The sequence below is a fragment of the Zophobas morio genome, unplaced genomic scaffold, assembly GCF_036711695.1.
Source record: "Zophobas morio isolate AGI-343-1 ecotype UQ-CSIRO unplaced genomic scaffold, CSIRO_AGI_Zmor_V1 ptg000018l, whole genome shotgun sequence".
In the NCBI taxonomy this organism is placed as follows: Eukaryota; Metazoa; Arthropoda; class Insecta; order Coleoptera; family Tenebrionidae; genus Zophobas; species Zophobas morio.
In genome coordinates this window covers 5,791,788-5,817,595 of record NW_026972123.1, presented here as the reverse complement: position 1 = coordinate 5,817,595, position 25,808 = coordinate 5,791,788, and the positions used below count along the sequence as shown (strand labels likewise).

General features: G+C 30.5%; 1 protein-coding gene across 1 annotated transcript in view; it reads left to right on the top strand.

The window, feature by feature from the left end:
* Positions 1-990: 990 nt before the first annotated feature.
* Positions 991-25,808, top strand: part of LOC135130921 (katanin p80 WD40 repeat-containing subunit B1) — a 93,002-nt gene continuing 68,184 nt past the window's right edge. The window contains exons 1-2 of the mRNA XM_064058384.1: positions 991-1,271; positions 1,321-2,132. Of these exons, the coding sequence (XP_063914454.1) occupies positions 1,238-1,271; positions 1,321-2,132 (846 nt within the window). The 5' untranslated portion in view covers positions 991-1,237. The remainder of the gene's footprint in view (positions 1,272-1,320; positions 2,133-25,808) is intronic.

Genomic DNA, 25,808 nt, shown 5'->3' with positions numbered 1-25,808 from the left:
TTGATTCAATCAATAAAATAAATTGACTCAGTGATTAATTTTTTTGAGACATTCCCTATAAGCAATACTAAAAAATATGAATGGAATGATAAATCACAAGTATAGTCTCATCCTATTTTGCACATTTTAAAAAGGATTCATTTGGCAAAATTTTGGGCTGACGTCATCAATTTTTTGGAGGAAGTAAATATTATTTTGAATAAAAATTTATTATGCTTATCATATGTTTAAAACATCTGCAAGATTTCAAAGCATTCGGTTTTGCAGATTCAAAATTAAATTGTAGGAGAAACGAAGTTCACGGGGTCAGCTAGTATTTTTATAAAAATTTTGCATATTTTCTGCATATATATGCACATATTTTGGCCAAATTTCGTGTATAAAATTCCGGACTCTATGATTAGAATAGAGCAAGAAGCGTGGGCCTACATTAATAAAGAAAAAAAGAAAGAAAGAAAGAAAGAAAGAAAGAAAGAAAGAAAGAAAGAAAAAGACAGCAGTGTGAGTATGAAGGGATGAGAGAAATTGAGATGTAATTAAATGTGTGAAAGTGAAGACGATGGTAAATTAAAATAAAGAAGAGAAACCCAGGTTGTATTGACAGGTTCGTACGCCACTGCTTTGACATTTAATAAAATTAAATAAATAAATAAAATTTCTACAATTACTTGCAGCTCTGCATTACTTGCACAATTTTTTCACCAACATATTATTTTTAGCCAAAAAAAGTATTTCTCAATTAGTTTGAAAAACAAAAATATATGGGACGACAACCGTTATGGATTTCGCCGCCTTTCACATATTTAAAAGAAAAATTAAAAACGTGCAACAATACATTTCCAGTGACGATTTTTAACCAACCCTATTTTAATCTAGCAATAAAACCAGTTTTTTCTCTAAAGAAAACTATTTTTAACTCCGCCACCCCTCCCTAATTCGTGACAATAACCGTTATGGATTCCGCCTCATCCATAGGCGTGCGCATCCGTCTCCCGTCACTCAAACACGAGACGTGTGTACGTGCTCCCGACCCCTCGAATATCGGTTTTTTGTAATCAGTTCTTCGAAATATCTCGCGCCATAGAGTCGCTTTTCGCACATCCCGCCTCCTAACCGTCAAACTGTCACTAAAAAATGCTGAGAAAACGTCCGAAGTTTCTGTAGATCGAGCGACTTCATTCGCGAATTTCAACTAAAATGTAACACCGTACTTAACATAACCACAAACCCAATCACAATGGCAACCCTGTACAAGAAGGCCTGGAAGCTGCGTAAGCCCCCTTATCCTCCAAAAAACAAGGTTATATTTTTTTGTTGTAGAGGAGCTGATGGCCCACGACGCAAACGTCAACTGCTTGGCTCTGGGGCACAAATCCGGCCGCGTTATGGTCACAGGAGGCGACGACAAGAAGGTGAATTTGTGGGCAATCGGGAAACACAGCTGCTTCATGAGTCTCAGTGGCCACACAACCCCCATTGAGTGTGTCCAGTTCAACCAATTCGAGGAGCTGGTGTGCGCCGGCTCGCGCGCTGGGGCTCTCAAAGTCTGGGACCTGGAGGCCGCGAAGCTCGTGCGGACCCTCAACGGCCACAAGAACGCAATCAAGTGCATGGATTTTCACCCGTACGGGGACTTTCTGGCGTCCGGGGGGTCCGACAGCACGATTAAAATGTGGGACAGTCGGAAGAAAGGGTGCATTTTCACCTACAATGGCCACAAAGCCACCATCAATAGCTTGAAATTCAGTCCAGATGGGCACTGGATCGCGTCTGGGAGTGACGACTCCACGGTGAAAATCTGGGATTTGCGGGTGGGTAGGGTGTTGAAGGATTTCGGGGACCACTTGAATTCGGTGACGTGTGTGGAGTTTCACCCGCACGAGTTTTTGTTGGCGTCGGGGAGTGCCGATAGGTCTGTGCAGTTGTTCGACTTGGAGAATTTCACGGTGGTGACGAGTGAGAGGGATTTGGGGTTGGTGCGGTGTCTCTGCTTCAACCCGGATGGAGAGCGGCTGTTCGTGGGGGTGCGAGACTACTTGAAAGTTGTGGGGTGGGAGCCGAATCGGCTGTTTGATTCTGTGTGCGTGAATTGGGGCAGGGTTAGTGATATCTCCATCGCCCAGAATCAGCTGGTGAGTATTTTAAATTGAATTCGAATCGAGCTTTTACGTGAATCAGCTGGCATTAAAATATGCTTTACAGTTACCTCAGAGGTAATTTGTTAATTTAATTTGCAATTTATATGTGTGAAGAGCCAGCTGGGTGTTGTGGGTTATATAAAAGTGAGATTTTTTATGGATGATGGTACCCTGATGGTCAAAATCGATGTTGTTCTTCAAGGCCGCGAAAGGCCTTTCTCTTCGTGGCGACTTTCGCTATACGCTATGTGTGGTGGAAAAGTACTATTCTATTGCATGACTTTGCTAATGACTTGTTTCCATATGAGTTGATGCCGATATTTAAGCTGCATAATGAGATACGGGGGCGCGTTGATGTGCTCTATTTGGTGGCATTTATGGATTCTTTATGTATGGAACGAAATTGAAATAATTGCGTTTAAATGGATGAGGTCTTATTTAGTACGACTGAAAATTACTACGTTCCGCTGTTATTATTATTATTCTTATTATTATATTTTTATGACAGCACAAACGTTTACTACGTCTGGCGAAAGTCGCATAGTACGTCTCACTTCCATGCAGCGCAAGGTCGTTTTTAAATTCACGAAATTAAAGAACCAGAACTGTATGTATACTTAAATAAAATAAAATAAAACAAATATTTGTTAGAAAAATAATAAAATTTTATTTATTTTATAGATAATACAATAGAAAAAACTTGCCCACGAGGTATTTATGTATGAGCCAGATCTCGGCTACCTGAAACACGTGAAAAATATCACAAAAAAATTGTTAAGTAATTGCGATAAAAACGTAAAATGATAACTACAATGTGTCTATGTAGTTATCACTTTACGTTTTACTCGATATTCTCAAATCACATATAAATAAAATTTGACAACAATCGGTTCAGTAGTTTTGGATAGTCTAGTAAAAATATACACAGAGAGATAAAGTTGTGTTGATTTTTTTTAATCACGACTTTTATTTTTTAGTTTTTTAATTATCTAGAATTATAACTCACAAAGTAGCAAGAAAAATTAAAAGTCCGGCCTTTCATTAAGCGTCTAAATATTTTATTGAGTTATTTTAATGTTATATGTTTACATAGTTTAATTAAATGTTTTTCATTAAGGTTTTGTAATACCTGTTTTTCAAATAAAAAACACAATTTTGATTTTGAAAATTCAATTTTTTTATGATAAATCCTATAAATTAAATAAATCGAGGCGGATTCATAAATCGTGCGTACAGGATATAACAATAAAATTTAAATATTGACTAGGCAACATTTTGGGGTGATGAAATTGTTGATGGGGATAATCAGACAAATTTTGGTTAGCGTTTTATTATCTACAGTCGCACGATATTCCTAAAATTTGGCAACAATCGGTCCAGTAGTTTCGGATAATCTATTGAAAATCGACACAGACAGAGGCCGACGAAAAATTTAAAATTAGGAAAAATCCAGCAAGTAAAAAATAAAAAAAAAGGTCGAAAAATCTAAAAATTTCAAAATCGAAATCTTGAAAAATCCCAAAACTTAAACAGAAAAATTGAAAAATTGAGAAATTAAAAAATGAAAAATTCGGAAAATTAGAAAATCGATTAATCAGAAACTGAAAAATCTAAAAATTAGAAACGCCAAAACCTGAACAATTGAAAAATCGAAAATTTTAAATACATAAATCCCAAAAGTCGAATGATCGAAAAACGGAGATATCGAAATAGCTAAAGATCGAAAATTGGAAAAATTCAAAATTGACAAAATTAATTCCGAAAAATCTAAAAATTACAAGGCAAAAAATTAAAAGACTGAAAAATCGAAACAAAAAAATGAAAAATCCAAAATTTAAAAATCCGAAAAATTGAAAATTTACAAAATTGAAAAATCAAAACATAAACGAATCGAAAAATGTAAGATTTAGAAAGTCACAAAATTTTCACAAATCGAATATGTTAAACATCAAAAAAAAGTCGAAAAATCTAAAAATTTAAAAATCGAAATACATACATACTGAAAAATCCCAAAACTTACACATTGAATATTTGAGAAATCGAAAAGACGAAATATTGAAAAGTCGAAAAAGAAAAATCCAAAAATCTAGAAACGCCAAAAATCGACAAATTGAAAAATCGCGAAATCGAAACATCAAAAGATCGAGAAGTCGAAAAATCGAAAAATTGAGAAACGGAAGTGGCTAAACATCGAAAAATGGGAAACTTCAAAATTAAAAAATTGGAACTTGAAAAAGCGATAAACCGAGAAAGTGAAAAATCGAAACATCGAAAAACTGAAAAATTAATTCCGAAAAATAGAAAAACGGAAAAATTTAGAAACGAGAAGGCGAAAAGTCGAAAGAAAATTGTTACTAAATCGGAAATTGAAAAATTAAAATACATATCGGAAAAATGAAAAATTAATTCTTAAAAATTGAAAAATCGAAAAAGCTAAAAATGAGAAGGCAAAAATTCAGAAAGATTGAGAAATCGAAACAATAAAAAAATGAAGAAACTAGAATTTTAAAAATTCGAAAAATTGAAAATTTACAAAATTGAAAAATCAAAACATCAACGAATCAAAAAATCAAAAAACAAAGTCAAAAGATTGAAATACAGGTTGAAAAATCCCAAAACTTAAACATTGAAAATTTGAGAAATCGAAAAACTGAGACATCGAGAAATCGGAAAGACGAAAAACCGAAAAGTCGAAATATGTAAAAATTAATTAATCGAGAAATTGAAAAATTGAGAAATTAAAAAATGAAAAATTCGGAAAATTAAAAAATCGATTTATCGAGAAACTGAAAATGGAAAAATTTAGAAACACCAAAAACTGAACAATTGAAAAATCGAAAATTTTAAATACATAAATCCCAAAACTCTAATAATCGAAAAACTGAAAAATCGAGAAAAATGGAAATCGAAAAATTGAAAAATCGAAAAACTGAGATCGAAATAGCTAAAGATCCAAAAATGGGAAAATTCAAATTTAAAAAATTGAAACTTGAAAATCCGATAAACCGAGAAAGTGAAAAATCGAAATATCGAAAAACTGAAAAATTTGTTCCGAAAAATTGAAAAACGGAAAAATCTAACAACGAGAAGGCAAAAATTCGAAAGATTGAGAAATCGAAACAACAAAAAATGAAAAAACTAAAATTTTAGAAATTCGAAAAATTGAAAATGTACAAAATTGAAAAATCAAAACATCAACGAATCGAAAAATCAAAAACAGCCGAAAAATCGAAATACAGATTGAAAAATCCCAAAAAACGTTGAAAATTTGAGAAATCGAAAAATTGAGACATCGAGAAATCGGAAAGACGAAAAATCGAAAAGTCGAAATATTTAAAAATCAATTAATCGAGAAATTGAAAAATCGAAAAATTGAGATATCGAAATAGCTAATGATGGGAAAAGGGAAACATTCAAAATTGAAAAATTAATTCCCAAAAATCTAGAAACGTCAAAAATTGAAAAATCAAAAAATTTAAATACACAAATCTCAAAACAGAAACGTTGAAACATTGGAAAATCGAACAATCGAGAAATTGAAATCGAAAAATTGAGAAACGCAAGTGGCTAAACATCGAAAAATGGGAAAACTCAGGATTAAAAAATTGGAACTTAAAAAACCGATAAACCGAAAAAGTGAAAAATCGAAACATCGAAAAACTGAACAATTAATTCCGAAAAATTGAAAAACGGAAAAATTTTAAAAACGAGAAGGCGAAAAATCGAAAGAAAATTGTTACTAAATCGGAAATTGAAAAATTAAAATATCGAAAAACTGAAAAATGAATTCTTAAAAATTGAAAAACCGAAAAATCTAAAAACGACAAGGCAAAAATTCGAAAAATTGAAAATTTACAAAATTGAAAAATCAAAACTTAACGAGTCGAAAAATCAAAAAACAAAGTCAAAAAATCTCAATACAAATTGAAAAATCCCAAAACAAACATTGAGAATTTGAGAAATCGAAAAATTGAGACATCGAGAAATCGGAAAGACGAAAAATCGAAAAGTCGAAATATTAAAAAATCGATTAATCGAGAAATTGAAAAATCGAAATATCGAAATAGTTAAAGATCGAAAAATGGAAAAATTCTAAATTGAAAAATTGATTCCAAAGAATCTAAAAATGAGACGGCAAAAAATCGAAAGACCGAAAAATCGAAAGAACAAAAAAAAATGAAAAATTTAAAATTTAAAAGTTCGGAAAATTGAAAATTTACAAGATTGAAAACCCAAAACATCAACGAATCGAAAAATCAAAAAATTGAAACATGGAAAAATGTAAGATTTTAAAAAGTCGCAAAATTTTGACAATATATTAAAAATCAAGACAAAGTCGAAAAATGTAAAAGTTTCAAAATTTAAACATTGAAAATTTGAGAAATCGAAACATTGAGAAATCGAGAAATCGAAAAATCCAAAAATCTAGAAACGCCAAAAATTGTAAAACTGAAGAAGAATCGAAAAGTTTAAATACACAAATCCCAAAACTGAAACGTTGAAAAATTGAAAAATCGAAAAATTGAAAAATTGCGAAATCGAAACATCAAAAGATCGAGAAGTCAAAAAATCGAAAAATTGAGAAACGAAAGTGGCAAAAAATTGGAACTTAAAAACCGATATACCGAAAAAGTGAAAAATCGAAACATCGAAAAACTGAAAAATTAATTCCGAAAAGTGGAAAAACGAGAAGGCGAGAAATCGAAAGAAATTTGTTACTAAATCGGAAATTGAAAAATTGAAATATCGGAAAACTGAAAAATTAATTCTTAAAAATTGAAAAATCGAAAAAGCAAAAAACAAGAAGACAAAGATTGGAAAGATTGAGAAATAGAAACAACAAAAAATGAAAAAACTAAAATTTAAAAATTCGAAAAATTGAAAATTTACAAAATTGAAAAATCAAAACATCAAAGAATCGAAAAATCAAAAAGACAAAGCCGAAAAATCGAAATACAGATGAAAAATCCCAAAACGTAAACATTGAAAATTTGAGAAATCGAAAAATTGAGACACCGAGAAATCGGAAAGACGAAGAGTCGAAATATTTAAAAATCGATTAATCGAGAAATTGCGAAATCGAAAAATCCAAAAATCCAGAAACGCCAAAAATTGAAAAATCGAAAAACTGAGAAACCGAGAAATCGAAATCGAAAAATTGAAAAATCGCTATATCGAAACATGAAAAGACCGAGAAATCGAAAATTCTAAAAGTTTAAAAATCGAAGTATTTTAAAGAACCAAAATTGAAATATGTAGATAGAAGATAAATGAAGACAATTTTAATATATTTCATTTCGAGTTTTCGTCTTGCATAATAAATTTTTAATATATTTGCTTATCCCTTCCAAAAAATTGATGACGTCAAAATTTGGCCGAATAAATGATATCTAAAATGTGCAAAATATTATCAGTCTATACTTGTAATTTATCACTTCATTCATATTTTTTAAATTTGCTTATACAGGGTGACAAAAAAGTAATCAGTCAATTTATTTTATTAAATAAATCAAAAATTGTAAACTGAATACTTTGAAATCTTGTAAGGAGACTATACAGGACGTTGTTAAGAAGCTCTGCTGAACTCGAAAAAACGGGTTAGAAAAATCTCTGAACCAAATTTTAAGTGTTTAGGGATTATGGAAACCCGCGGTGAGGAGGCGGAGCAGTGTAATATCCGTCGCTGCTGGATTATTTATTATATTAGATTATATTTGACTAATTTGGTTGAACTTATTTTATGATGTGTTCCAAAATAAACTGCTGCAACTAACTACGTAGCAATTTGAACTCAGCTGGAATTTTAAAAAATGCCAGGCCTGACTAACCCTTGTTCTGGTCGATTTAATACAATGCTTTCTTCTATATCGGCAATAATAATCTATGTACGTTATCTTGTAATTGAATTTCGAACTCTGTAGAGAATGTTAAATCATTAATTAATGTTTAAACCTTCAACACCTTTCTGCACAAGAATTTTTTCCAACCCAGCGTCGAAAAAATTCCAGCAATTATCCGCTACACACCAGAAAATCGCCGGCTTTCCACACACCAGAACAATGACCAGATCCGGAAACACCGCCAAACCCAGAAAAAAAGATGCAGGTATTAAATCACCCGGCGTCCGCATCGACTTAATAATCTCGTCAAAGCCCGGAATGGTACTCGCTGGTATTATTACAAATCAATCGCTCGCTAAACATGGGCGTGCTTTCTCTCACCACGACCATAAAAAGCCCAACGCAAAATTTTCACATTTTTCACCCAAGTCGAACACCCATCCGCCATCAATCTCTTTCGTCGCGCTCGCTTTTCATTCTCCTTTTCGAGCAATAATTACTTTCGTTTTCAGCACCTCGCCCATCAGCTACCTTCAGCGTTTATTTCGAGCAGCAGTGGGTCATCCCGGTGCCATTAACCTCACTTTTCAAAGCAATTTTCAGCTCCTCATTGTCTTGCGATCTTTTCCGCTTGTGAATCTCAAGAAAGGTCAATGCGAGGAGTCTAAAAACAACTTTCTCCGTCATCGATTTTCCCTAAACAGAAATCTCGCGATAATGGGGACTAACGAATTCGGTCTTGACCAAGTTTGCGTTTTGTTTGTGAAAGAATTAGCGGGTTGCAAAAGCACGGCGGAAACAATTACCGATAGATTCGGTAGGATCTTGGTCTTGTCAGGTGTCGAAGCGAGTTTTATCGGGCGGTTATTAGTAGAGAGTGGATTTCTAGGTTTAATGCTTTTTGTGAAAAATGTAAGGAGTTCAAAACTTTTTTATATCTGTAACTATGATACAATTTGGAGTCATTTGACACATTTTTTTATGCTTATTTGCTTTTTTTTTCAATTTTATGCATATTAAAACTTATATGCCTATTTAATCCTTTTTTCGACGAATATGAGTTTTAATGCATACTTTGTTCAAATGCCGGCCTTGTCGGGATGACAAATACTTGTTAGTTAGGCGTATCGTACGTATGCATTTTACCTGGACTTGACCATTGAAGTACACTTACTCAGACCCTTTCTGTGAATAGGTTCCGGTCGTTTGGGTAATAAAATTTTATTATAGGATTGGAAAAATACTCCATAGATTTTATGACTTTAAATCCTTACTTCCGTTGATAATGAATTAAAGCTTTTAACCAGATGTTCTTTTTCGGCATTTTGCGGCAAGACCGTTGAAGATTTTCTAGAAAAAAGGATTATTGTACAATCGCACGCAAATGTTTTGAACCTATGGGCGGATCGTTTTTGCCTGCCCTCACCGAAGAAGGCGGTCCAAACCCTTCAAGGGCAGAATTTGTAGGTAGACTCAAACTACAACGAAATTCACATTTTACCCTATAAAATTTTATTGACAATAACGGGACGGACAGTAGTTATATATACATTTGGTAAGAAATATTTATGGCTCACACCAGTTCTCTCGAATTTGTCGGAGAAGATTTAGCAGGTAGTTGTTCCCATAAAATAATGGTCACTTTCGTTCGTGAGTAACGATGGTCCGGACATGAATTATTTTGCTTTCTAACATCTTTCGACCAATTGTTCCGTATAAAAAATTTCATCACTTTTTCAAATAAAATACTCTTAAAAAAAAACGATATTGTCGTTGAGTGACATGTAACTGGCATAATAATAAAAACGTGCCATTTTTGTTAACTGATATTTTTTTCATAAATGTCGCAAAATTATTAAATTTGTCTAATCATCCTCACTTCAAATTTATGCATAGTAAATGGGTTTTAAATTGTATACAGTAACATAGTCCTACACATGTAGTTTATGACTCCGTGTTGAGTTTTTATCCGAAACGTCCAGATTTTTGGAAAAAAAAATCAAAATTATAAAACAATATTTTGCAATTTAATTTTGAATTTGCAAAATCGAATACTTTGAAATCTTGCAGATGTTTTAAAATCATGATAAACATGATACATTTTTAATTAAAATATATTTGCTTATCCCCTCTAAAAAATTTATGACGTCACCTCAAAATTTTGCAGAATAAATCCTATCTTAAATGAATAAAATATGATGAGTTTTATACTTGTGATTTATCACTGCATTCATATTTTATAGATTTGGTTATACAGGGTGTCTCAAAAAAGTTAATGACTGAGTCAATTTATTTTATTGAAGAAATCAAGAATAGCAAAACTGAATACTTTGAAACATTGTAGATGTTTTGAAGTTTTTGTAAGCATGGTAACTTTTTCGAAAATTTGATTAATCAAATATGCGCAAAACCAAAAATCGGAAAAACTGAAATTCACTAATGCAAAAAGCAGAAAATCGAAAAATACAAATCGTAAAAATCGAAAATCTAAAAATGGCTAATCAAAAAATCTAAAATTCAATGAATCAAACACCTAGGTCGATCGAAAAGTGGAAATTCACAAACCTCAAAAATCGAAAAATCGAAAATTGAAAAACGGGAAAACCAAAAAATCGAAAAGTCAAAAATTTGTAATACTGAAAATTAAAAAAATCAAAAACAAAAATAAAAAAAATCGAAAATTAAAATAATCAAAATATATAAAGTAAAAAAAATTGCAAAGCCTAACGAATAGAAAAATCGAAAAAGCAAAAAATTGGAAAAACAAAAATTCGAAAAATCTAAAATCGAAAAAGTGGAAAATGGAAAATCTGAATAAAGAAACTTGAAAATTCTGAAAATTGGAAAATCGAAAACCAAAAAATCGGAAAGTAACAAAATCTAGTCAAACAGTTGAGAATGGAAAAATTGAAAAACCGAAAATTCTAAAAATCGACAATGGACAAATTGAAAATTGCAAAATTTAAATTGAAAAATTGAACATAGAAAAATCGATGAATTGAAAAATCGAAGATTCGACTACTCAAATTTTTTAAAAATCGAAAAATCATAAAACTGAAAAATCCAAAATTCTAATCATCGAAAGTCTGAAAACTGAAAATCGAAAATTCTGAAAAGCGGAAAATAGAATATCGAAAAATTTAAAAGAAAGAAAATTGAAGTCTAAAAACCGAAGAACGGAAAAATTAAAAATCAAAAATTCGAAAAATCAAAACCGAAAAATTCAAAGGTTTAAAAAGAAAATCGAAAAATCAAAAATCTGAAAATTGAAACTCGAAAATTTGGAAAATCGAAAAGTAAAAATATTGAAGTCTAAAAGCTGAAAAGTGGAAAACTGAACAATCGAAAATTCGAAAATCAAATATCGAAAAATCGAAAATTTGATAAATCAGATATGCGAAAAACAGAAAATCTAAAAATGCAAAACTGGAAAATCAAAAATCTAAAAATGGAAAAACCGAAAATCGAAAATTCAATGAATCTAATACGTAGGTCGATCGAAAAATTGGAAATTCACAAATCTGAAAAATCGAAAATTTGCAAGATTGAAAAACCGAGAATTGAAAAATCAAAAAACCGAAAAATGGAAAAATCAAAAATCGAAAAATAGGAAAACCGAAAATTCGAAAATTCATAATATTGAAAACTCTAAAAGTCGACAATTCAAAAATCAAAAAACTGGAAAGTAAAATAATCGAAAAATCGAAAAGTAAACAAATTGCAAAGCCTAAAAACTGACGAACAGAAAAATCGAAAAATCGTAAAATCAAAAAGTGGAAAATCGAAAACTGGAAATTGAAAAATCGAAGATTGGAAAATCGAAAAATCGAAAAATCGAAAAATTAAAAAATCGGAAATCGAAAAACGAAAAAAGAAACGAAAATTCAAAAATCGAATAATCCGAAACTAAAATAATAGAAAAGTGGAAAAGTAAAAATTGCAAAGTCTCAAAACTGACGTACAGAACAATCGAAAAATAAAAAAAATCGAAAAATATCTAAACATGGAAAATCGAAAAATCGAAAATCGGAAAATGGAAAAACCGAAAAATCGAAAATCGAAAACTCGAAAAATCGAAAATTCGATGAAACAAATACTCGAAAAAACGAAAAGTAAAAAAATTGCAAGGCCTAAAAATTGAAAAATCAAAAAATCGAAAAAATGAAAATCGAAAAAACGACGATCGAAAAAAATCAAAAAATCGAAAAGTGGAAAATCGGAAAGTAACAAAATTGAAATCTAAAAGCTGCAAATTGCAGAACCATAAAAACTGAAACAAACAGAAAAATCGAAAAATCACAAAAGCGGAAAAACGAAAATCGAAAAATCGCAAATCGAAAAATCGTAAAATCAGAAAATAGAAAATAGAATAATCGAAAGTTGAAAAATCGAAGGTCGAAAAATAAAACAACCGAAAAATCGAAAAATTTTATGATTAATGGAAAATCGAAAAATCGAGAATAGAAGAATTAAAAAACCGGAAAATTGAAAAATCGGAAATCGAAGAATTAAAAACGTGAAAACGAGAATTCAAAAATCAAAAAAATCGGAAAGTAAAATATAATTGAAAAATGCAAAAAAATTGCAAAGTCTAAAAACTGACGAACAGAAAAATCAAAAAATCTAAAAATGGAAAGACGAAAAATCGAAAACTGAAAGAATGGCAAATTAAAAAATCGAAACACCGAAAAATCAAAAAAACGAAAAATTAAAAAATCGAAAAACGAAAAAACTGAAAACTCGAAAAATCAAAATACCGCAAATTTGAAAAATCAGAAAATTAGAAAGTAATAAAATCGAAAACAACGAAACATCCGAAGAATCCAGAAGTAGAAGAATCAAAATATTGAAGAATCTCAAAATTGAGGGAAATATCCAAAAATTGAGGGATTAAAAAATTGGAAAATTGGGAAATCGAAAAACCAATAATGCGAAATCGAAAAATCGAAAAATTGAAGAACTGAAAAATCGAAACTTTGAGAAATCGAGACATGGGAAAATAAAAATAGATTAATTGAGAAATCGGAAAACTGAAAATTTAGCAACGTAGAAATCTGAAAAATTGAAAAATAGAAATAGTGAAGAACTGAAAAATTAAAAAATGGAGAAATCGAAAAATCTAAAATTTAAAAGATTCAACAATTAAAACTTCGCAAAACTGAGGAATTGGGAAATACAAACAAAAAAAATAAAAATTCGAAAATTTAAAATTTGAAATATAGAAGAACTGAAAACTGGAGAAATCGAAAAACCTAAAATTTTAAAAATTGTTAAGTTAAAAGTTAAAATATCGAAAAATTGAAAATCGAGAAATCGAAGCATAAAACAGTTAAAACATTGAACAAATTGAAAAATGTAAAGTTTAAAAAACGGAAAATGAAAATCCAAAAAGTAAAAGCCGGAAAATCGAAAAATCCAGAACATGATAGTCGAAATACTAAAAAACCCCAAAACTCAAATATCGAAAAATTGAAAAATTGAAGAACCGAAAAATTGAAAAATCACAAAATTGAACGAAGTATCCAAAAATTAGGAGATAAAAAAATTGAGAAACCGAAAAGTCGAACAATTGCATAAGTGAAAGAAAATGTGGAAAGTGAAGGATCGAAGAGACGAATGAATCTTTTTAATAGTCTAGTACAGCATGCTGCTATATGGAGTGGAGGTGTGAGATTGGACACAATATGAAGAAATAGACCATATATAGAGAAAAAAAAAAAAAAAAAAAAAATGAGAAAATGGGAAATGTGAACTAAGAGTGGAATGACAGGGATAACACAAGAAGAGTAAATAAAAGAGAGGTGAATAAGGAGTGTTCATTTTATTAAACGGACACCTTTAAAGTAACGCCAATTTTCTAATTTTTAATCTAAATTATTCTAATTGATATATATGAAAGCTTGAAGTTATATCTATTAAATGCCATTTTTGTTTTCAAAATAACGTTTTTTCTTTTTAAAATGAAGCGAATCGCAATTGGGGCAAGAAAATTATTTTTGCAAAAGTGATGCTACGAAAAATTTCCTTTGAGGGGACTGGCTAAAATAACTAAATGTCCAAAATCAGCAGTGTTCCAAATGATCAAAAAGTTTGGGGCGTTTAATACTTTAGAAGATTTGCTTAAATCCAGACCGAGAAAAGGCCTGCTTCACGAAAATATTGAGGAAAACATCATTAAGCTGCTAAAATTAACGAAATGTATGTCTGTGGGGGAAATACCGAAGAAGCAAGGTGTTACCGTAGGTACTGTACAAAATATAAAGACTCGGAATAACATTAGAACGTATTAAAGCAAAAAACCCCAAAAAGAAGCGAAAAGCAGCGCATACAGTTTCAAAAAAAAAGCGGGAAGTTATAAACAATTTTGGCCAGGAACAAAAATCGTTGGGTTTTGATGGACAACGAAACGAAGGTTAAAATGGACTGCAATACACTACCCAGCCCCTAGTTTTATAATGCAATCGTAGGGGAAGATGTCCTCGATGACAAGAAAACAAAAAAAAATTGAAAAGTTTGGGAAAAAAGTCTTAGTATGGCAAGCCATTTGTTCTTGTGAGCTAAAAAGCTTTTAGTTTTTTTTACGATTGGAATAATTGGGGGTGATGATTACAGGAAAGAATGTATAAAAACGCGATTATCGCCTGTTTATCGCAAACATCATATCCCTCCATCGTTTTGGCCAAATTTGGCTTCGGTTCACTACGCTGGTGCCACTCAGGAGCTTCTTAATGCCAATAATGTACAGTTTTTAAAAAAGGAAGATAAACCACCCAACTGTCCTGAGCTTCGTTCAGTTGAGGGATAATGGGCAAATATGAAAGCAGTGTTAAGAAAAGATGGCCGAACAGCATCATGACTTGGAGAATTTAAAAAATTGTGGCCTCCTGCTACGAAGAAAATCACAAACAAACCTGTGCAAACAGCGATTCGCGGTATTCGCGCAATAGTTAGTAAATTTTATAGTTTCTGTATATAATTGATTGATAATAAGAATAATTATTTCATATAACATTGTTAAACATTTTTATAAAAAAAAAAATTAAATTAACCCAAAGTACTCAAATTAGTAGCAATTTTTCAGTGTCCGCTTTATAAAATGAACATTCCTTATAAAATTTGGAATAAATTGTTTAGACAAAAATTTTAAAAAGATGTATTCTGTTGAGATTGATTTAACCACAAGTATAGTCATAATATTTTCGCAACAAATTTTGATACAAGGGCAGAAGGTGGAAAATTTGGAGTTAGATTCAACATTAGTTGCAAAATTCAAATTCGCGCCAACAACGAGTGTGGATGTTGAACGCACATTCTCCAATTTTAAACACATTTTAAATGATCGGCGAAAAAATTTTACAGTGGACAACTTGGAACATATTACAATCATAAATTGTTTTAAAGAAAACTGAAATACGTGTGTAAAATATAAAGTCTAGAATTATTGTAATAATATTTTATCCAAAGTTCTAAGAAGTGTTCTTTGATTTGTAATATAATTATGTCTTTAATGCTTTTTTGCTTAAAATAAAACTTTTTTAATGAAAGTGTTATGCTTATTTAATGCTTTTTTGCTTAAAATAAAACTTTTTTATTGAAAAGGTTGTGCTTATTTAAGCGCTTATTCTTAATTTTTTTGTGCTTATAAATCCACTCTCTAGTTATTAGTCATGAAGTTGTCGCAGGTGGCTGTAATAAAGTCCTGTTTTTCTGGTTTTATTTGGTCTTTTAATTGCGGCTGTGTTACGGCTGCGGCAATTAACACAAAAATCCTGTTAGATAGTCCGTCGTTAAAAAACTAATTAATTTGCATGACGGGTAATTAGGTGGACGGATGGCTTCCGAGGAGAGAAATTTAAAAACGCCGAATTTATGAGAGGAAAGTTTTAAAAAGTGTGATTTTAGAGTTCTACGGAAACGGGTGAATCAATGCAAATAAGTTGCTCTAAACGACGCTTAAAAGATTAGATACGAGTGAGGTGTGTGGAAACCCATATTGACTTTAGGGGACATGTGGTGTCCAAACTGCCACTAATTATTTTAAGTGGCAACTTTTGCTTTTATGTACAACCGATATTTTTAAGACATCTAACGAGAACGTAGTGGCATTGGCGTATTTTTAGAATTATGGAAAGCGAGATCATTGTATGTAACTAGGTTAGTGCGTTTGGGTTTTTATTGTTGTGATTTTTTTAAGTGGAAAGTGTTGGACTGATCTAAACGTTTTATCAAATATGGATACACAGAGTAAATATTTGCAACTAAATAATAGTTATCCAGTAATTCGCACCTTTTTAAGGTCAGCGCATCCACTTTCGTGCGACGTGTCGCAAGCGTCCTCCTAAAAGCATGGCCGGTGTAGGTCTTCAACTAAATCTATTTCTAAATATATGTACAGTGCACGTTAAACATTGCCTTTTATTGCATTTGTAGTTGCCGCCATTGAATGAAATACACTAGATCTGTGCAAACAGTTTCGTAAGTTTACAGAAGCGGTTGTAACAACTTCAGTGTCGCAGACAAATAAAAATTGCACCTGAAAAAAGAAAACGACAAAACTTTTGGAAATACCGAGTAATTGAAGGATAAGAAGTGAAAGAACAGTTATATTGCATGTACATTACGACACATTATTTCTCTCTGCAAATATCATTATAATGTGACCGCTGACCTAATTAAAAAATTGTTTATAGAAAAAAATCTCTAAGATTGTCACGCGATCCGGTTATTATAATGGACAATGCGGGTTGCGCCTCGGCAAATCATTAAAACAATTTTTTGTTGAAAATGATTGACAGATTCGTACATAAAAAGTCAATTATGGCAAGCCCCGTGCGGTCGAAAATCTTTTGAGTTACAGTAAGCTGTGATGTAGGCACGGATTGGAAGAAATTTTTATAAAATAACATATTTTTATACTTGGGGTTTATTAATTCAACCTTGAACCTTACAGTCGTTCAAAAACTTGACGTTCCCTCAAAATTGTGTTGGTAAATTAAATCAAAATTTATCCGCCCAATGCCCCCTTTTCCAGGAATCGATGTTCTCTTCGTATAATTTTGTCGAATAAATGTTATGTTAAAAGGTAACATAGTCCTGAACTTGTAGTTTATGAATCCGTGTTGAACTTTTAACTTACAGATTTTTTGAAAAAACGTCAAAATTGTAGATGTATGCAAATTTTTGGATTTCCCATTTTTTCCAATTTTCGATTTTTTTAGGTTTTTGATTTCTCGATTTTTCAACTTTCGATTTCTCGAGTTTCTTTTTTTTAATTTTTCGATTTTTCAATTTCCCGATTTTCAGTTTTTATTATTCACTGTTTGGATTTTTCTATTTCTCGACTTCGATTAAGCGATTTTTTCGTTTTTAGGTTTCTCGACTTCTCGGTTTCTCTATTTTTCGATTTTTTAAATTTTCCATGTTTCGATTTTTCAATTTCTCGATTTTTCAGTTTTTCGGTATCTCAGTTTTTCTCGATGTTTTATTTTCGATTTCTCAATTTTTCGTTTTCTATAGGTATTTTAGATTTTTAAATTTTTCGATCCATCAGTTTTTCGATATTTTAATTTTTCAATTTTTAAAATATTAGATTTTGGATTTCTCGATTTTCTAATTCTTCGATCTTTCTATTTCTCAATTTTTCGGAATTTTTAAATTTTAGATTTTTTAGTTTTGTTGTTTCCATTTTTCGTTCTTCAGATTTTTCGACTTCTATGTTTTAGATTTTTCAGTTTTTCAACTTTTTTAGTTTTAAAATTTTTGATTTTTCTATTTTTCAACTTAGACTTTTCGATCTTTTAATGTTTTGTTTCTCGATGTTCCAGTGTTTCAATTTTTTGATATTTCGATTTTCCAAATTTTTAATGTTCCGATTTTTGAACTTTTCGTTTTCCCCATTTTCCGCCATTTTAGTTTTGGAATTTTTCAATTCCTCGATTTTTCAGTTTTCCATTCTTCAATTTTCCAACTTTTTCATTTTTTGATTTTTTAAATTTTGGGTTCGATTCCTCGGTTTATTGACTTCTCGACTTTTCGATTTTTAAATTGTTCGATATATTAATTTTTCAATTTTTTAAATTTTAGATTTTCGATTTCTCGATCTTTCAATTCTTCGATCTTTCTATTTTTCAATTGTTCGAATTTTTAATTTTAGATTTTTTAGTTTTTATTGTTTTCATTTCTCGATCTTCACATTTTTCGACTTCAATGTTTTAGATTTTTCAATTTTTCAATTTTTTTAGTTTTAAATTGTTTGATTTTTCAATTTTTCGACTGTAGACTTTTCGATCTTTTAATGTTTTGTTGTTTCTCGATGTTTAAGTTTTTTGATATTTCGATTTTCCAAATTTTTAATGTTCCGATTTTTCAACTTTTCGTTTTCTCAATTTTCCGCCATTTTAGTTTTGGAATTTTTTAATTTCTCGATTTTTCAGTTTTTGGATTCAATTTTTCCATTTTTTGATTTTTTAAATTTTGGATTGATCGTTTCCTCGGTTTTTTGACTCTTCGACTTTTCGATTTTTAAATTGTAAATCTTTCAATCTTTCGATATATTAATTGTTCAAATTTTTTAATTGTAGTTTTCGGTTTCCTGATTTTTCGCCTTTTCAATTTTTCGAATTTTTAATTTTTTGATTTTTAGTTTATTGATTGTTCAGTTATTCGATTTTTTTTAGTTTTACTGTTTTCGATTTTTCGATATTACAATTTTTTATTCGATTTCTGGACGTCTCGGTTTTTCGATTTTTAGATTTCTCGATTTTTTAAGTTTTCGATTTCTCAATTTTTCAATATTACAATTTTGGGAATTTTTTAAATTTTTAATTTTTAAAATTTTAGATTTTCGATTTCTCGATTTTTCAATTCTTCGATCTTTCTGTTTTTCAATTTTTCGAATTTTTTAGTTTTGGTTGCTTCCATTTCTCGATCTTCAGATTTTTCGACTTCTATGGTTTAGATTTTTCAATTTTTTTAGTTTTAAAATTTTTGATTTTTCAATTTTTCGACTTTCAACTTTTCGAACTTTTAATGTTTTGTTTCTCGATGTTTCAGTTTTTCAATTTTTTGATATTTCGATTTTCCAAATTTTTGTTGTTCCGATTTTTCAGTTTTTCGATTTCTCAATTTTCCGCCATTTTAGTTTTGCAATTTTTCAATTCCTCGATTTTTCAGTTTTCCATTCTTCAATTTTCCGATTTTTCAGTCTTTTGATTTTTTAAAATTTTGGATTGTTCGATTCCTCAGCTTTTGACTTTTCGGCTTTTCGATTTTCAAATTGTAGAATTTTCGATTTCCCGATTTTTTGATTTTTCGACTCATCGAATTTTTAAATTTGGATTTTTTAGTTCGATTGTTCAGTTTTTCGATTTTTTGAATTTTAGTTTTCTTTTTTTGGATGTGACGATTTTTTGATTCGATTTCTTGACATCTCGGTTTTTCGATTTTTCGGTTTTTCTACTTTTTGTTTTTTTGATTTCTCCATGTTTTACTTTTCGATTTCTTGATTTTTGTTTTTTCAACAAAAATCAAGAAATCATTTTTCAACATTTAAACTTTTCGATCTTTTGATATTTTGTTTCTAGATGTTTCAGTTTTTCACTTTTTCGATTTCCCAATTTTCCGCCATTCAGTTTTAGAATTTTTCAATTTCCCGATTTTTCCGTTTTTCGATTCTTGAATTTTTCAATGTTTTGATTTTTTAAATTTTGGATTGTTCGATTCCTCGGTTTTTTTAACTTCGCGGCTTTTCGATTTTTAAATTGTATGATATATTAATTTTTCTATTTTTTAAATAGTAGAATTTTCGATTTCCCGATTTTTAGAATTTTCAATTCATCGAATCAATTTCTCGATTTTATAAATTTTACAGTTTTCGTTTTTTCGATGTGATGATTTTTTCATTCAATTTCTTGACATCTCGGTTTTTCGATTTTTCAATTTTTCTACTTTTCGATTTTTGTTTTTTCAATTTTTCGACTTTTAAACTTTTCTATCTTTTGATATTTCGTTTCTAGATGTTGAAGTTTTTCAATTTTTCGATTTCCCAATTTTCCGTCATTTCAGTTTTGGAATTTTTCAATTTCTCGATTTTTCAGTCATTCGATTCTTGAATTTTTCAGTGTTTTGATTTTTTAAATTTTGAATTGTTCGATTCCTCGGTTTTTTGACTTCTCGCCTTTTCGATTTTTAAATTGTTCGATATATTAATTTAAAAATTTTTTAAATAGAATTTTCGATTTTCCGATTTTTGGATTTTTCAATTCTACGAAACAATTTTTCAAATTTTTAAATTTTGGGTTTTTTAGTTTATTGTTTGTTCAGTTTTTCGGTTTTTTAAATTTTACTGTTTTCGATTTTTCTGTTATGATTTTTTTATTCGATTTCATAACATCTCGGTTTTTCGATTTTGAAAATTTTTCGACTTTTCAATGTTTAGATTTTTCTAATTTAAGTTTTCGATTTGCCAATTTTTCAACGTTTCAATTTTGGGAATTTTTCAATTTTTTGATATTTATCATTTTTCCATTTTCGATTTTTTGACTTTTCAATTTCTCCATTTTTCAACTTTCCATTTCTCAAGTTTTTCATGTTTCAGTTTTGGGATTTTTCATTTTTTTATTCTTTAATTTTTCGGATTTTCAACTTCTCGATTTCTTGTTCTTAATTTCTGGATTAATCGATTTCTCGACTTCTCGGTTTGTCTATTTTTCGATTTTTTCAATTTTTCGAATTCTTAAATTTTCGATTTTTCGCTTTTCAATTTCTCAATTTTTTACGATTCATCTATTTTTCTTCGATTTTTCAATTTTTTTGCTTTCCGGTTTATCGATGTTTTACTTGTTTCGATTTCTCGATTTTTCAATTTTTGGATTCTTCAATTCTTTGATATTTTAATGTTTCAGTTTTTGTCAAATTCGATTGTCAAATTTAATGTGTATTATGAATATCATGGAGATGATCAAGCTCTAACCAAACTTTGCCTAATCATCCCCACCAATAATGTAATGACGTCACTTCAAAATTGTACATAGTAAATAGGTTTTAAATTATATAAAATAACATAGTCCCTGACACGAAACATCCAGATTTTTGAAAAAAAAAAAAAAATAAATTAGATTACAAAAATTACATTTTGCATTCTAATTTTGAATCTGCAAAATCGAATGTTTTGAAATCTTGGAGATGTTTTAAAATTATCATAAGTTAATAGTAAATTTTTGATCAAAATGTATTTGCTTATCCCCCAAAAAATTGATGACGTCATCTCAAAATTTTGCCGAATAAATTCTAACCAAAATGTGCAAAATATAATGAGTTTTTACTTGTCATTATCATTGAATTCATATTTTTTAGATTTGCTTAGGAATCGCTACCGACTTTTATTTTCTCGACGTTTCATGACCCTTAGAATACGAAAACATAGGTTTCTCGTTTTCGTCTGTCCGCGTCGCAAACCTTGCGCTTATATTTTGACTATCTGTCTGTTCTACTAGTCCATTTTTGAAATCGTTCAAAACCACAACCCCAAAACGCGAAAGTTTGCTCGAACCTCCACATCGAAAATTTCGCCTCGATCTGCTACAATTAACCATTTCGCAACCTAATCACGCCCCCGATAAAATCTCCACCGCTCGGCTCGAATTTAGGTTGCCTTATAAACCAATAGACTGTAAACGGAATGTTATAATGTTATACAATTGTTATGGTAATTACATTTATGACATGCAACGATTTTACCAACAACGAGTAAGGATGTTGGCCAAGAGGCCGACCTCTACGAAAAAAAGGCCACAAAACGAAGAAAACCTCCATGAATAAATGATCCTCGATCCACCTTCAACGAAACCCGGTCTCTGGGAATTATTAACCCCCTTTCGACTACAACCGTCACCTCGCCCCAAAAACGGCGAACCATCTGATGGAACGGATTTTCTGCGAATCGATTTGCATTCGACATTCCTCGAATTCTTGAGAATACGTGGGGTGCTGAATTAATTATTGTGATTGATCATGGATTTGTAACGTTTTAATGATTTCGTCGAGAGGATTAGAAAGGCTGGACGGGTTAATGGAGACGTAATTGCGACCTTTTACCGGGATTGCGCTAAGAATTGGGGCTTTAAATTGGATCTGTCGCGTTTAGGTGGGAAGAGCAGGTTCAACAAACTTGAACAGTGTGTGTACATGTTGGTTTAAAGTCGGTTTTATTGGTTTTGATGGGGCTATAAAGTTTTATTTGAAAGCGCAGAAATGCAGCAAAGCACGAATGCAAATAAATAGAGGCGATGAAGTTAATTACGGAGTGGCGTACTGAATTAATGCTGGCAGCTGGAATCGGTTGACGTCATGTTTCAACGAAAATAAAAGGCGTCACGTTAAACAATTCCTCATATTTTTTTAAGGAACCTGCGGGAAATACGTTTCCTTGGGGTACTTTTTGTTTTATTGCCTCCGTTAATACGGAATAAATTAAGCAAACTGTACAAAATTTTTGCCATAGCTGTATAATTTCGTCAAGAGTTATTTTTGCGATAGATTTTTAAATACGAAGAAGACGCTGTTTTAGAGAGAATTATTCACAGATTCTACTAAATCTAGATTTGTTTATGCAATAGATCTTCATAGATGGGAGAACAGTATTCTTTTGTACTATTTAAAAGTGACGGTAATGGACCTGTTAGAAGAATTTTTCGCAAGTTTTCAATCTATCCCTCTTTTAAGAGAGATTTTCAAATTATACAGAGGGAAAAACCTGAATTGTTGAAAATGTCAAATTTTTCGTAGATTTCAAGTCTAGAACTATTTTTGCCATAGATTTTAAATCACGGAGAGAAATAATTTTGTTTTTATAAAAATTCATATTGGTGAAAGTGGCTGTAGTTGTATGAAGATGCTGTTTTACAGAGAATTTTTAAGAGATCCTACTAAATCTAGATTCGTTTTTGTACTAGATTTTCATAGAAGGGAGAAGAGTATTTTTTTGGAACGATTTTGTACTGTGTAAAAGTGACGATAAGCGTTCTGGTTTATTTTATTTCCAGATAGAATCTTTCGCAAATTTCCAGTCTGGTTTTAAGACAGATTTCCAAATTATAGAAGGAAAAAACCGAAATGATTGCACATTTGAAATTCTTCGTAGATTTCATGTTTAGAACGATTTTTGCGATAGATTTGAAATTATGAAGAAAAATAATGTGGTTTTGATAAATTTGAAGTTGGTAAAAGTGGCTAGAGTTATATGAAAAAGATTTTTACAGAGAATTTTTCACAGATTTTACTAAACCTAGATTTGTTTGCAATAGATCGTCATAGAAGGGAGAAGAGTATTCTTTTGTACTATTCAAAAGTGACAATAACGGACCTGGTAGAAGAATTTTTCACAAGCTTTCAATCAATCGCTCTTTTTAAGACAGATTTTCAAATTTTCGTAGATTTCAAGTCTAGAACTATTTTTGCGATAGATTTTAAATCACGGATAGAAATAAATTTGTTTTTATAAAATTCATATTGGTGAAACTGGCTATAGTTATATGACGAAGATGCTGTTTTACGGAGAATTATTAAGAAATCTTACTAAATCTAGATTTGTTTTTGCACTAGATTTTCGTAGAAGGCACAGGAGCATTGTTTTGGAACGATTTTGTACTGTGTAAAAGTGACGATAATCGTTCTGGTTTGTTGTATTTCAGAGCGAATCTTTCTCAAATTTCCAGTCTGGTGCTGTTTTTAAGACAGATTTTCAAATTATACAAGAAAAGAGACCGAAATTGTTGAAAATCTCAAATTTTCCGCAGATTTCATGCCTAGAATTATTTTTGCAATAGATTTTTAAAGCTAGGGGAAAAATAATTTCGTTTTTATAAGTTTGAAATTGGTGGAAGTGGCTACAGTTATATGAAGAAGACGCTGTTTTACAGAGAATTTTTAATAGATTTTACTGATTCTAGATTTGTTTTTGCAATAGATCTTCAGAATATTTTTTTGGACGATTTTCTACTTTTTAAAAGTGACGGTGATCGTCCTGGTTTGTTCTATTCCAGATGGATTTTTTTACAAATTTTGATACCACGCTGTTTTTAAGATATATTATTTTTAAATTATAGAGGAAAAAGACCGAAATTATTGCACATTTGAAATTTTCCGTAGATTTCTAGTCTAGAACTATTTTTGCGATAGATTTTAAATCACGAAGAAAAATAATGTTGTTTTGATAAATTTGAAATTAGTACAGATAGTGGGTAGAGTTGTATGAAAAAGACTCTTACAAGAAAATTTTTCACAGATTCTACTGAACCTAGATTTGTTTGCGATAGATCGTCATAGAAGGGAGAAGAGTATTCTTTTGTACTATTCAAAAGTGACTATAATGGACCTGGTAGAAGAATTTTTCGCAAGCTTTCAATCAATCGCTCTTTTTAAGACAGATTTTCAAATTATACAGAGGAAAAAAAACTGAATTGTTGAAAATGTCAAATTTTTCGAAGATTTCAAGTCCAGAACTATTTTTGCGATAGATTTTAAATCACAGAGAAAAATAATTTTGTTTTTATAAAATTCATATTGGTGAAACTGGCTATAGTTGTGTGAAGAAGATGCTGTTTTACAGAGAATTTTTAAGAGATCCTACTAAATCTAGATTTGTTTTTGCACTAGATTTTCGTAGAAGGGAGAGGAGTATTGTTTTGGAAGGATGTTGTACTGTGTAAAAGTGACGATAATCGTTCTGGTTTGTTGTATTTCCGGCAGAATCTTTCGCAAATTTCCAGTCTGGCGCTGCTTTTAAGACATATTTTCAATTTGTACAAGAAAAAACAGACCGAAATTCTTGAAAATCTCACATTTTCCGCAATTTCATGCCTAGGATTATCTTTGCATAGATTTTTAAAGCTAGGGGAAAAATAATTTCGTTTTTATAAGTTTGAAATTGGTGGAAGTGGCTCCAGTTATATGAAGAAGACGCTTTTTTACAGAGAATTTTTAATAGATTCTACTGATTCTAGATTTGTTTTTGCAATAGATCTTTAGAATATTTTTTAAACGATTTTCCACTTTTTAAAAGTGACGATAATCGTCCTGGTTTGTTCTATTCCAGATGGATTTTTTTACAAATTTTGATACCACGCTGTTTCTAAGATATATTATTTTTTAAATTATAGAGGAAAAAGACCGAAATTATTGCACATTTGAAATTTTCCGTAGATTTCTAGTCTAGAACTATTTTTGCGATAGATTTTAAATCACGAAGAAAAATAATGTTGTTTTGATAAATTTGAAATTAGTACAGATAGTGGGTAGAGTTGTATGAAAAAGACTCTTACAAGAAAATTTTTCACAGATTCTACTGAACCTAGATTTGTTTGCGATAGATCGTCATAGAAGGGAGAAGAGTATTCTTTTGTACTATTCAAAAGTGACTATAATGGACCTCGTAGAAGAATTTTTCGCAAGCTTTCAATCAATCGCTCTTTTTAAGACAGATTTTCAAATTATACAGAGGAAAAAAAACTGGATTGTTGAAAATGTCAAATTTTTCGAAGATTTCAAGTCTAGAACTATTTTTGCGATAGATTTTAAATCACGGAGAGAAATAATTTTGTTTTTATAAAATTCATATTGGTGAAACTGGCTATAGTTGTATGAAGAAGATGCTGTTTTACAGAGAATTATTAAGAGATCTTACTAAATCTAGATTTGTTTTTGCACTAGATTTTCGTAGAAGGCAGAGGAGCATTGTTTTGGAACGATTTTGTACTGCGTAAAAGTGATGATAATCGTTCTGATTTGTTGTATTTCAGGTAGAATCTTTCGCAAATTTCCAGTCTGGCACTCT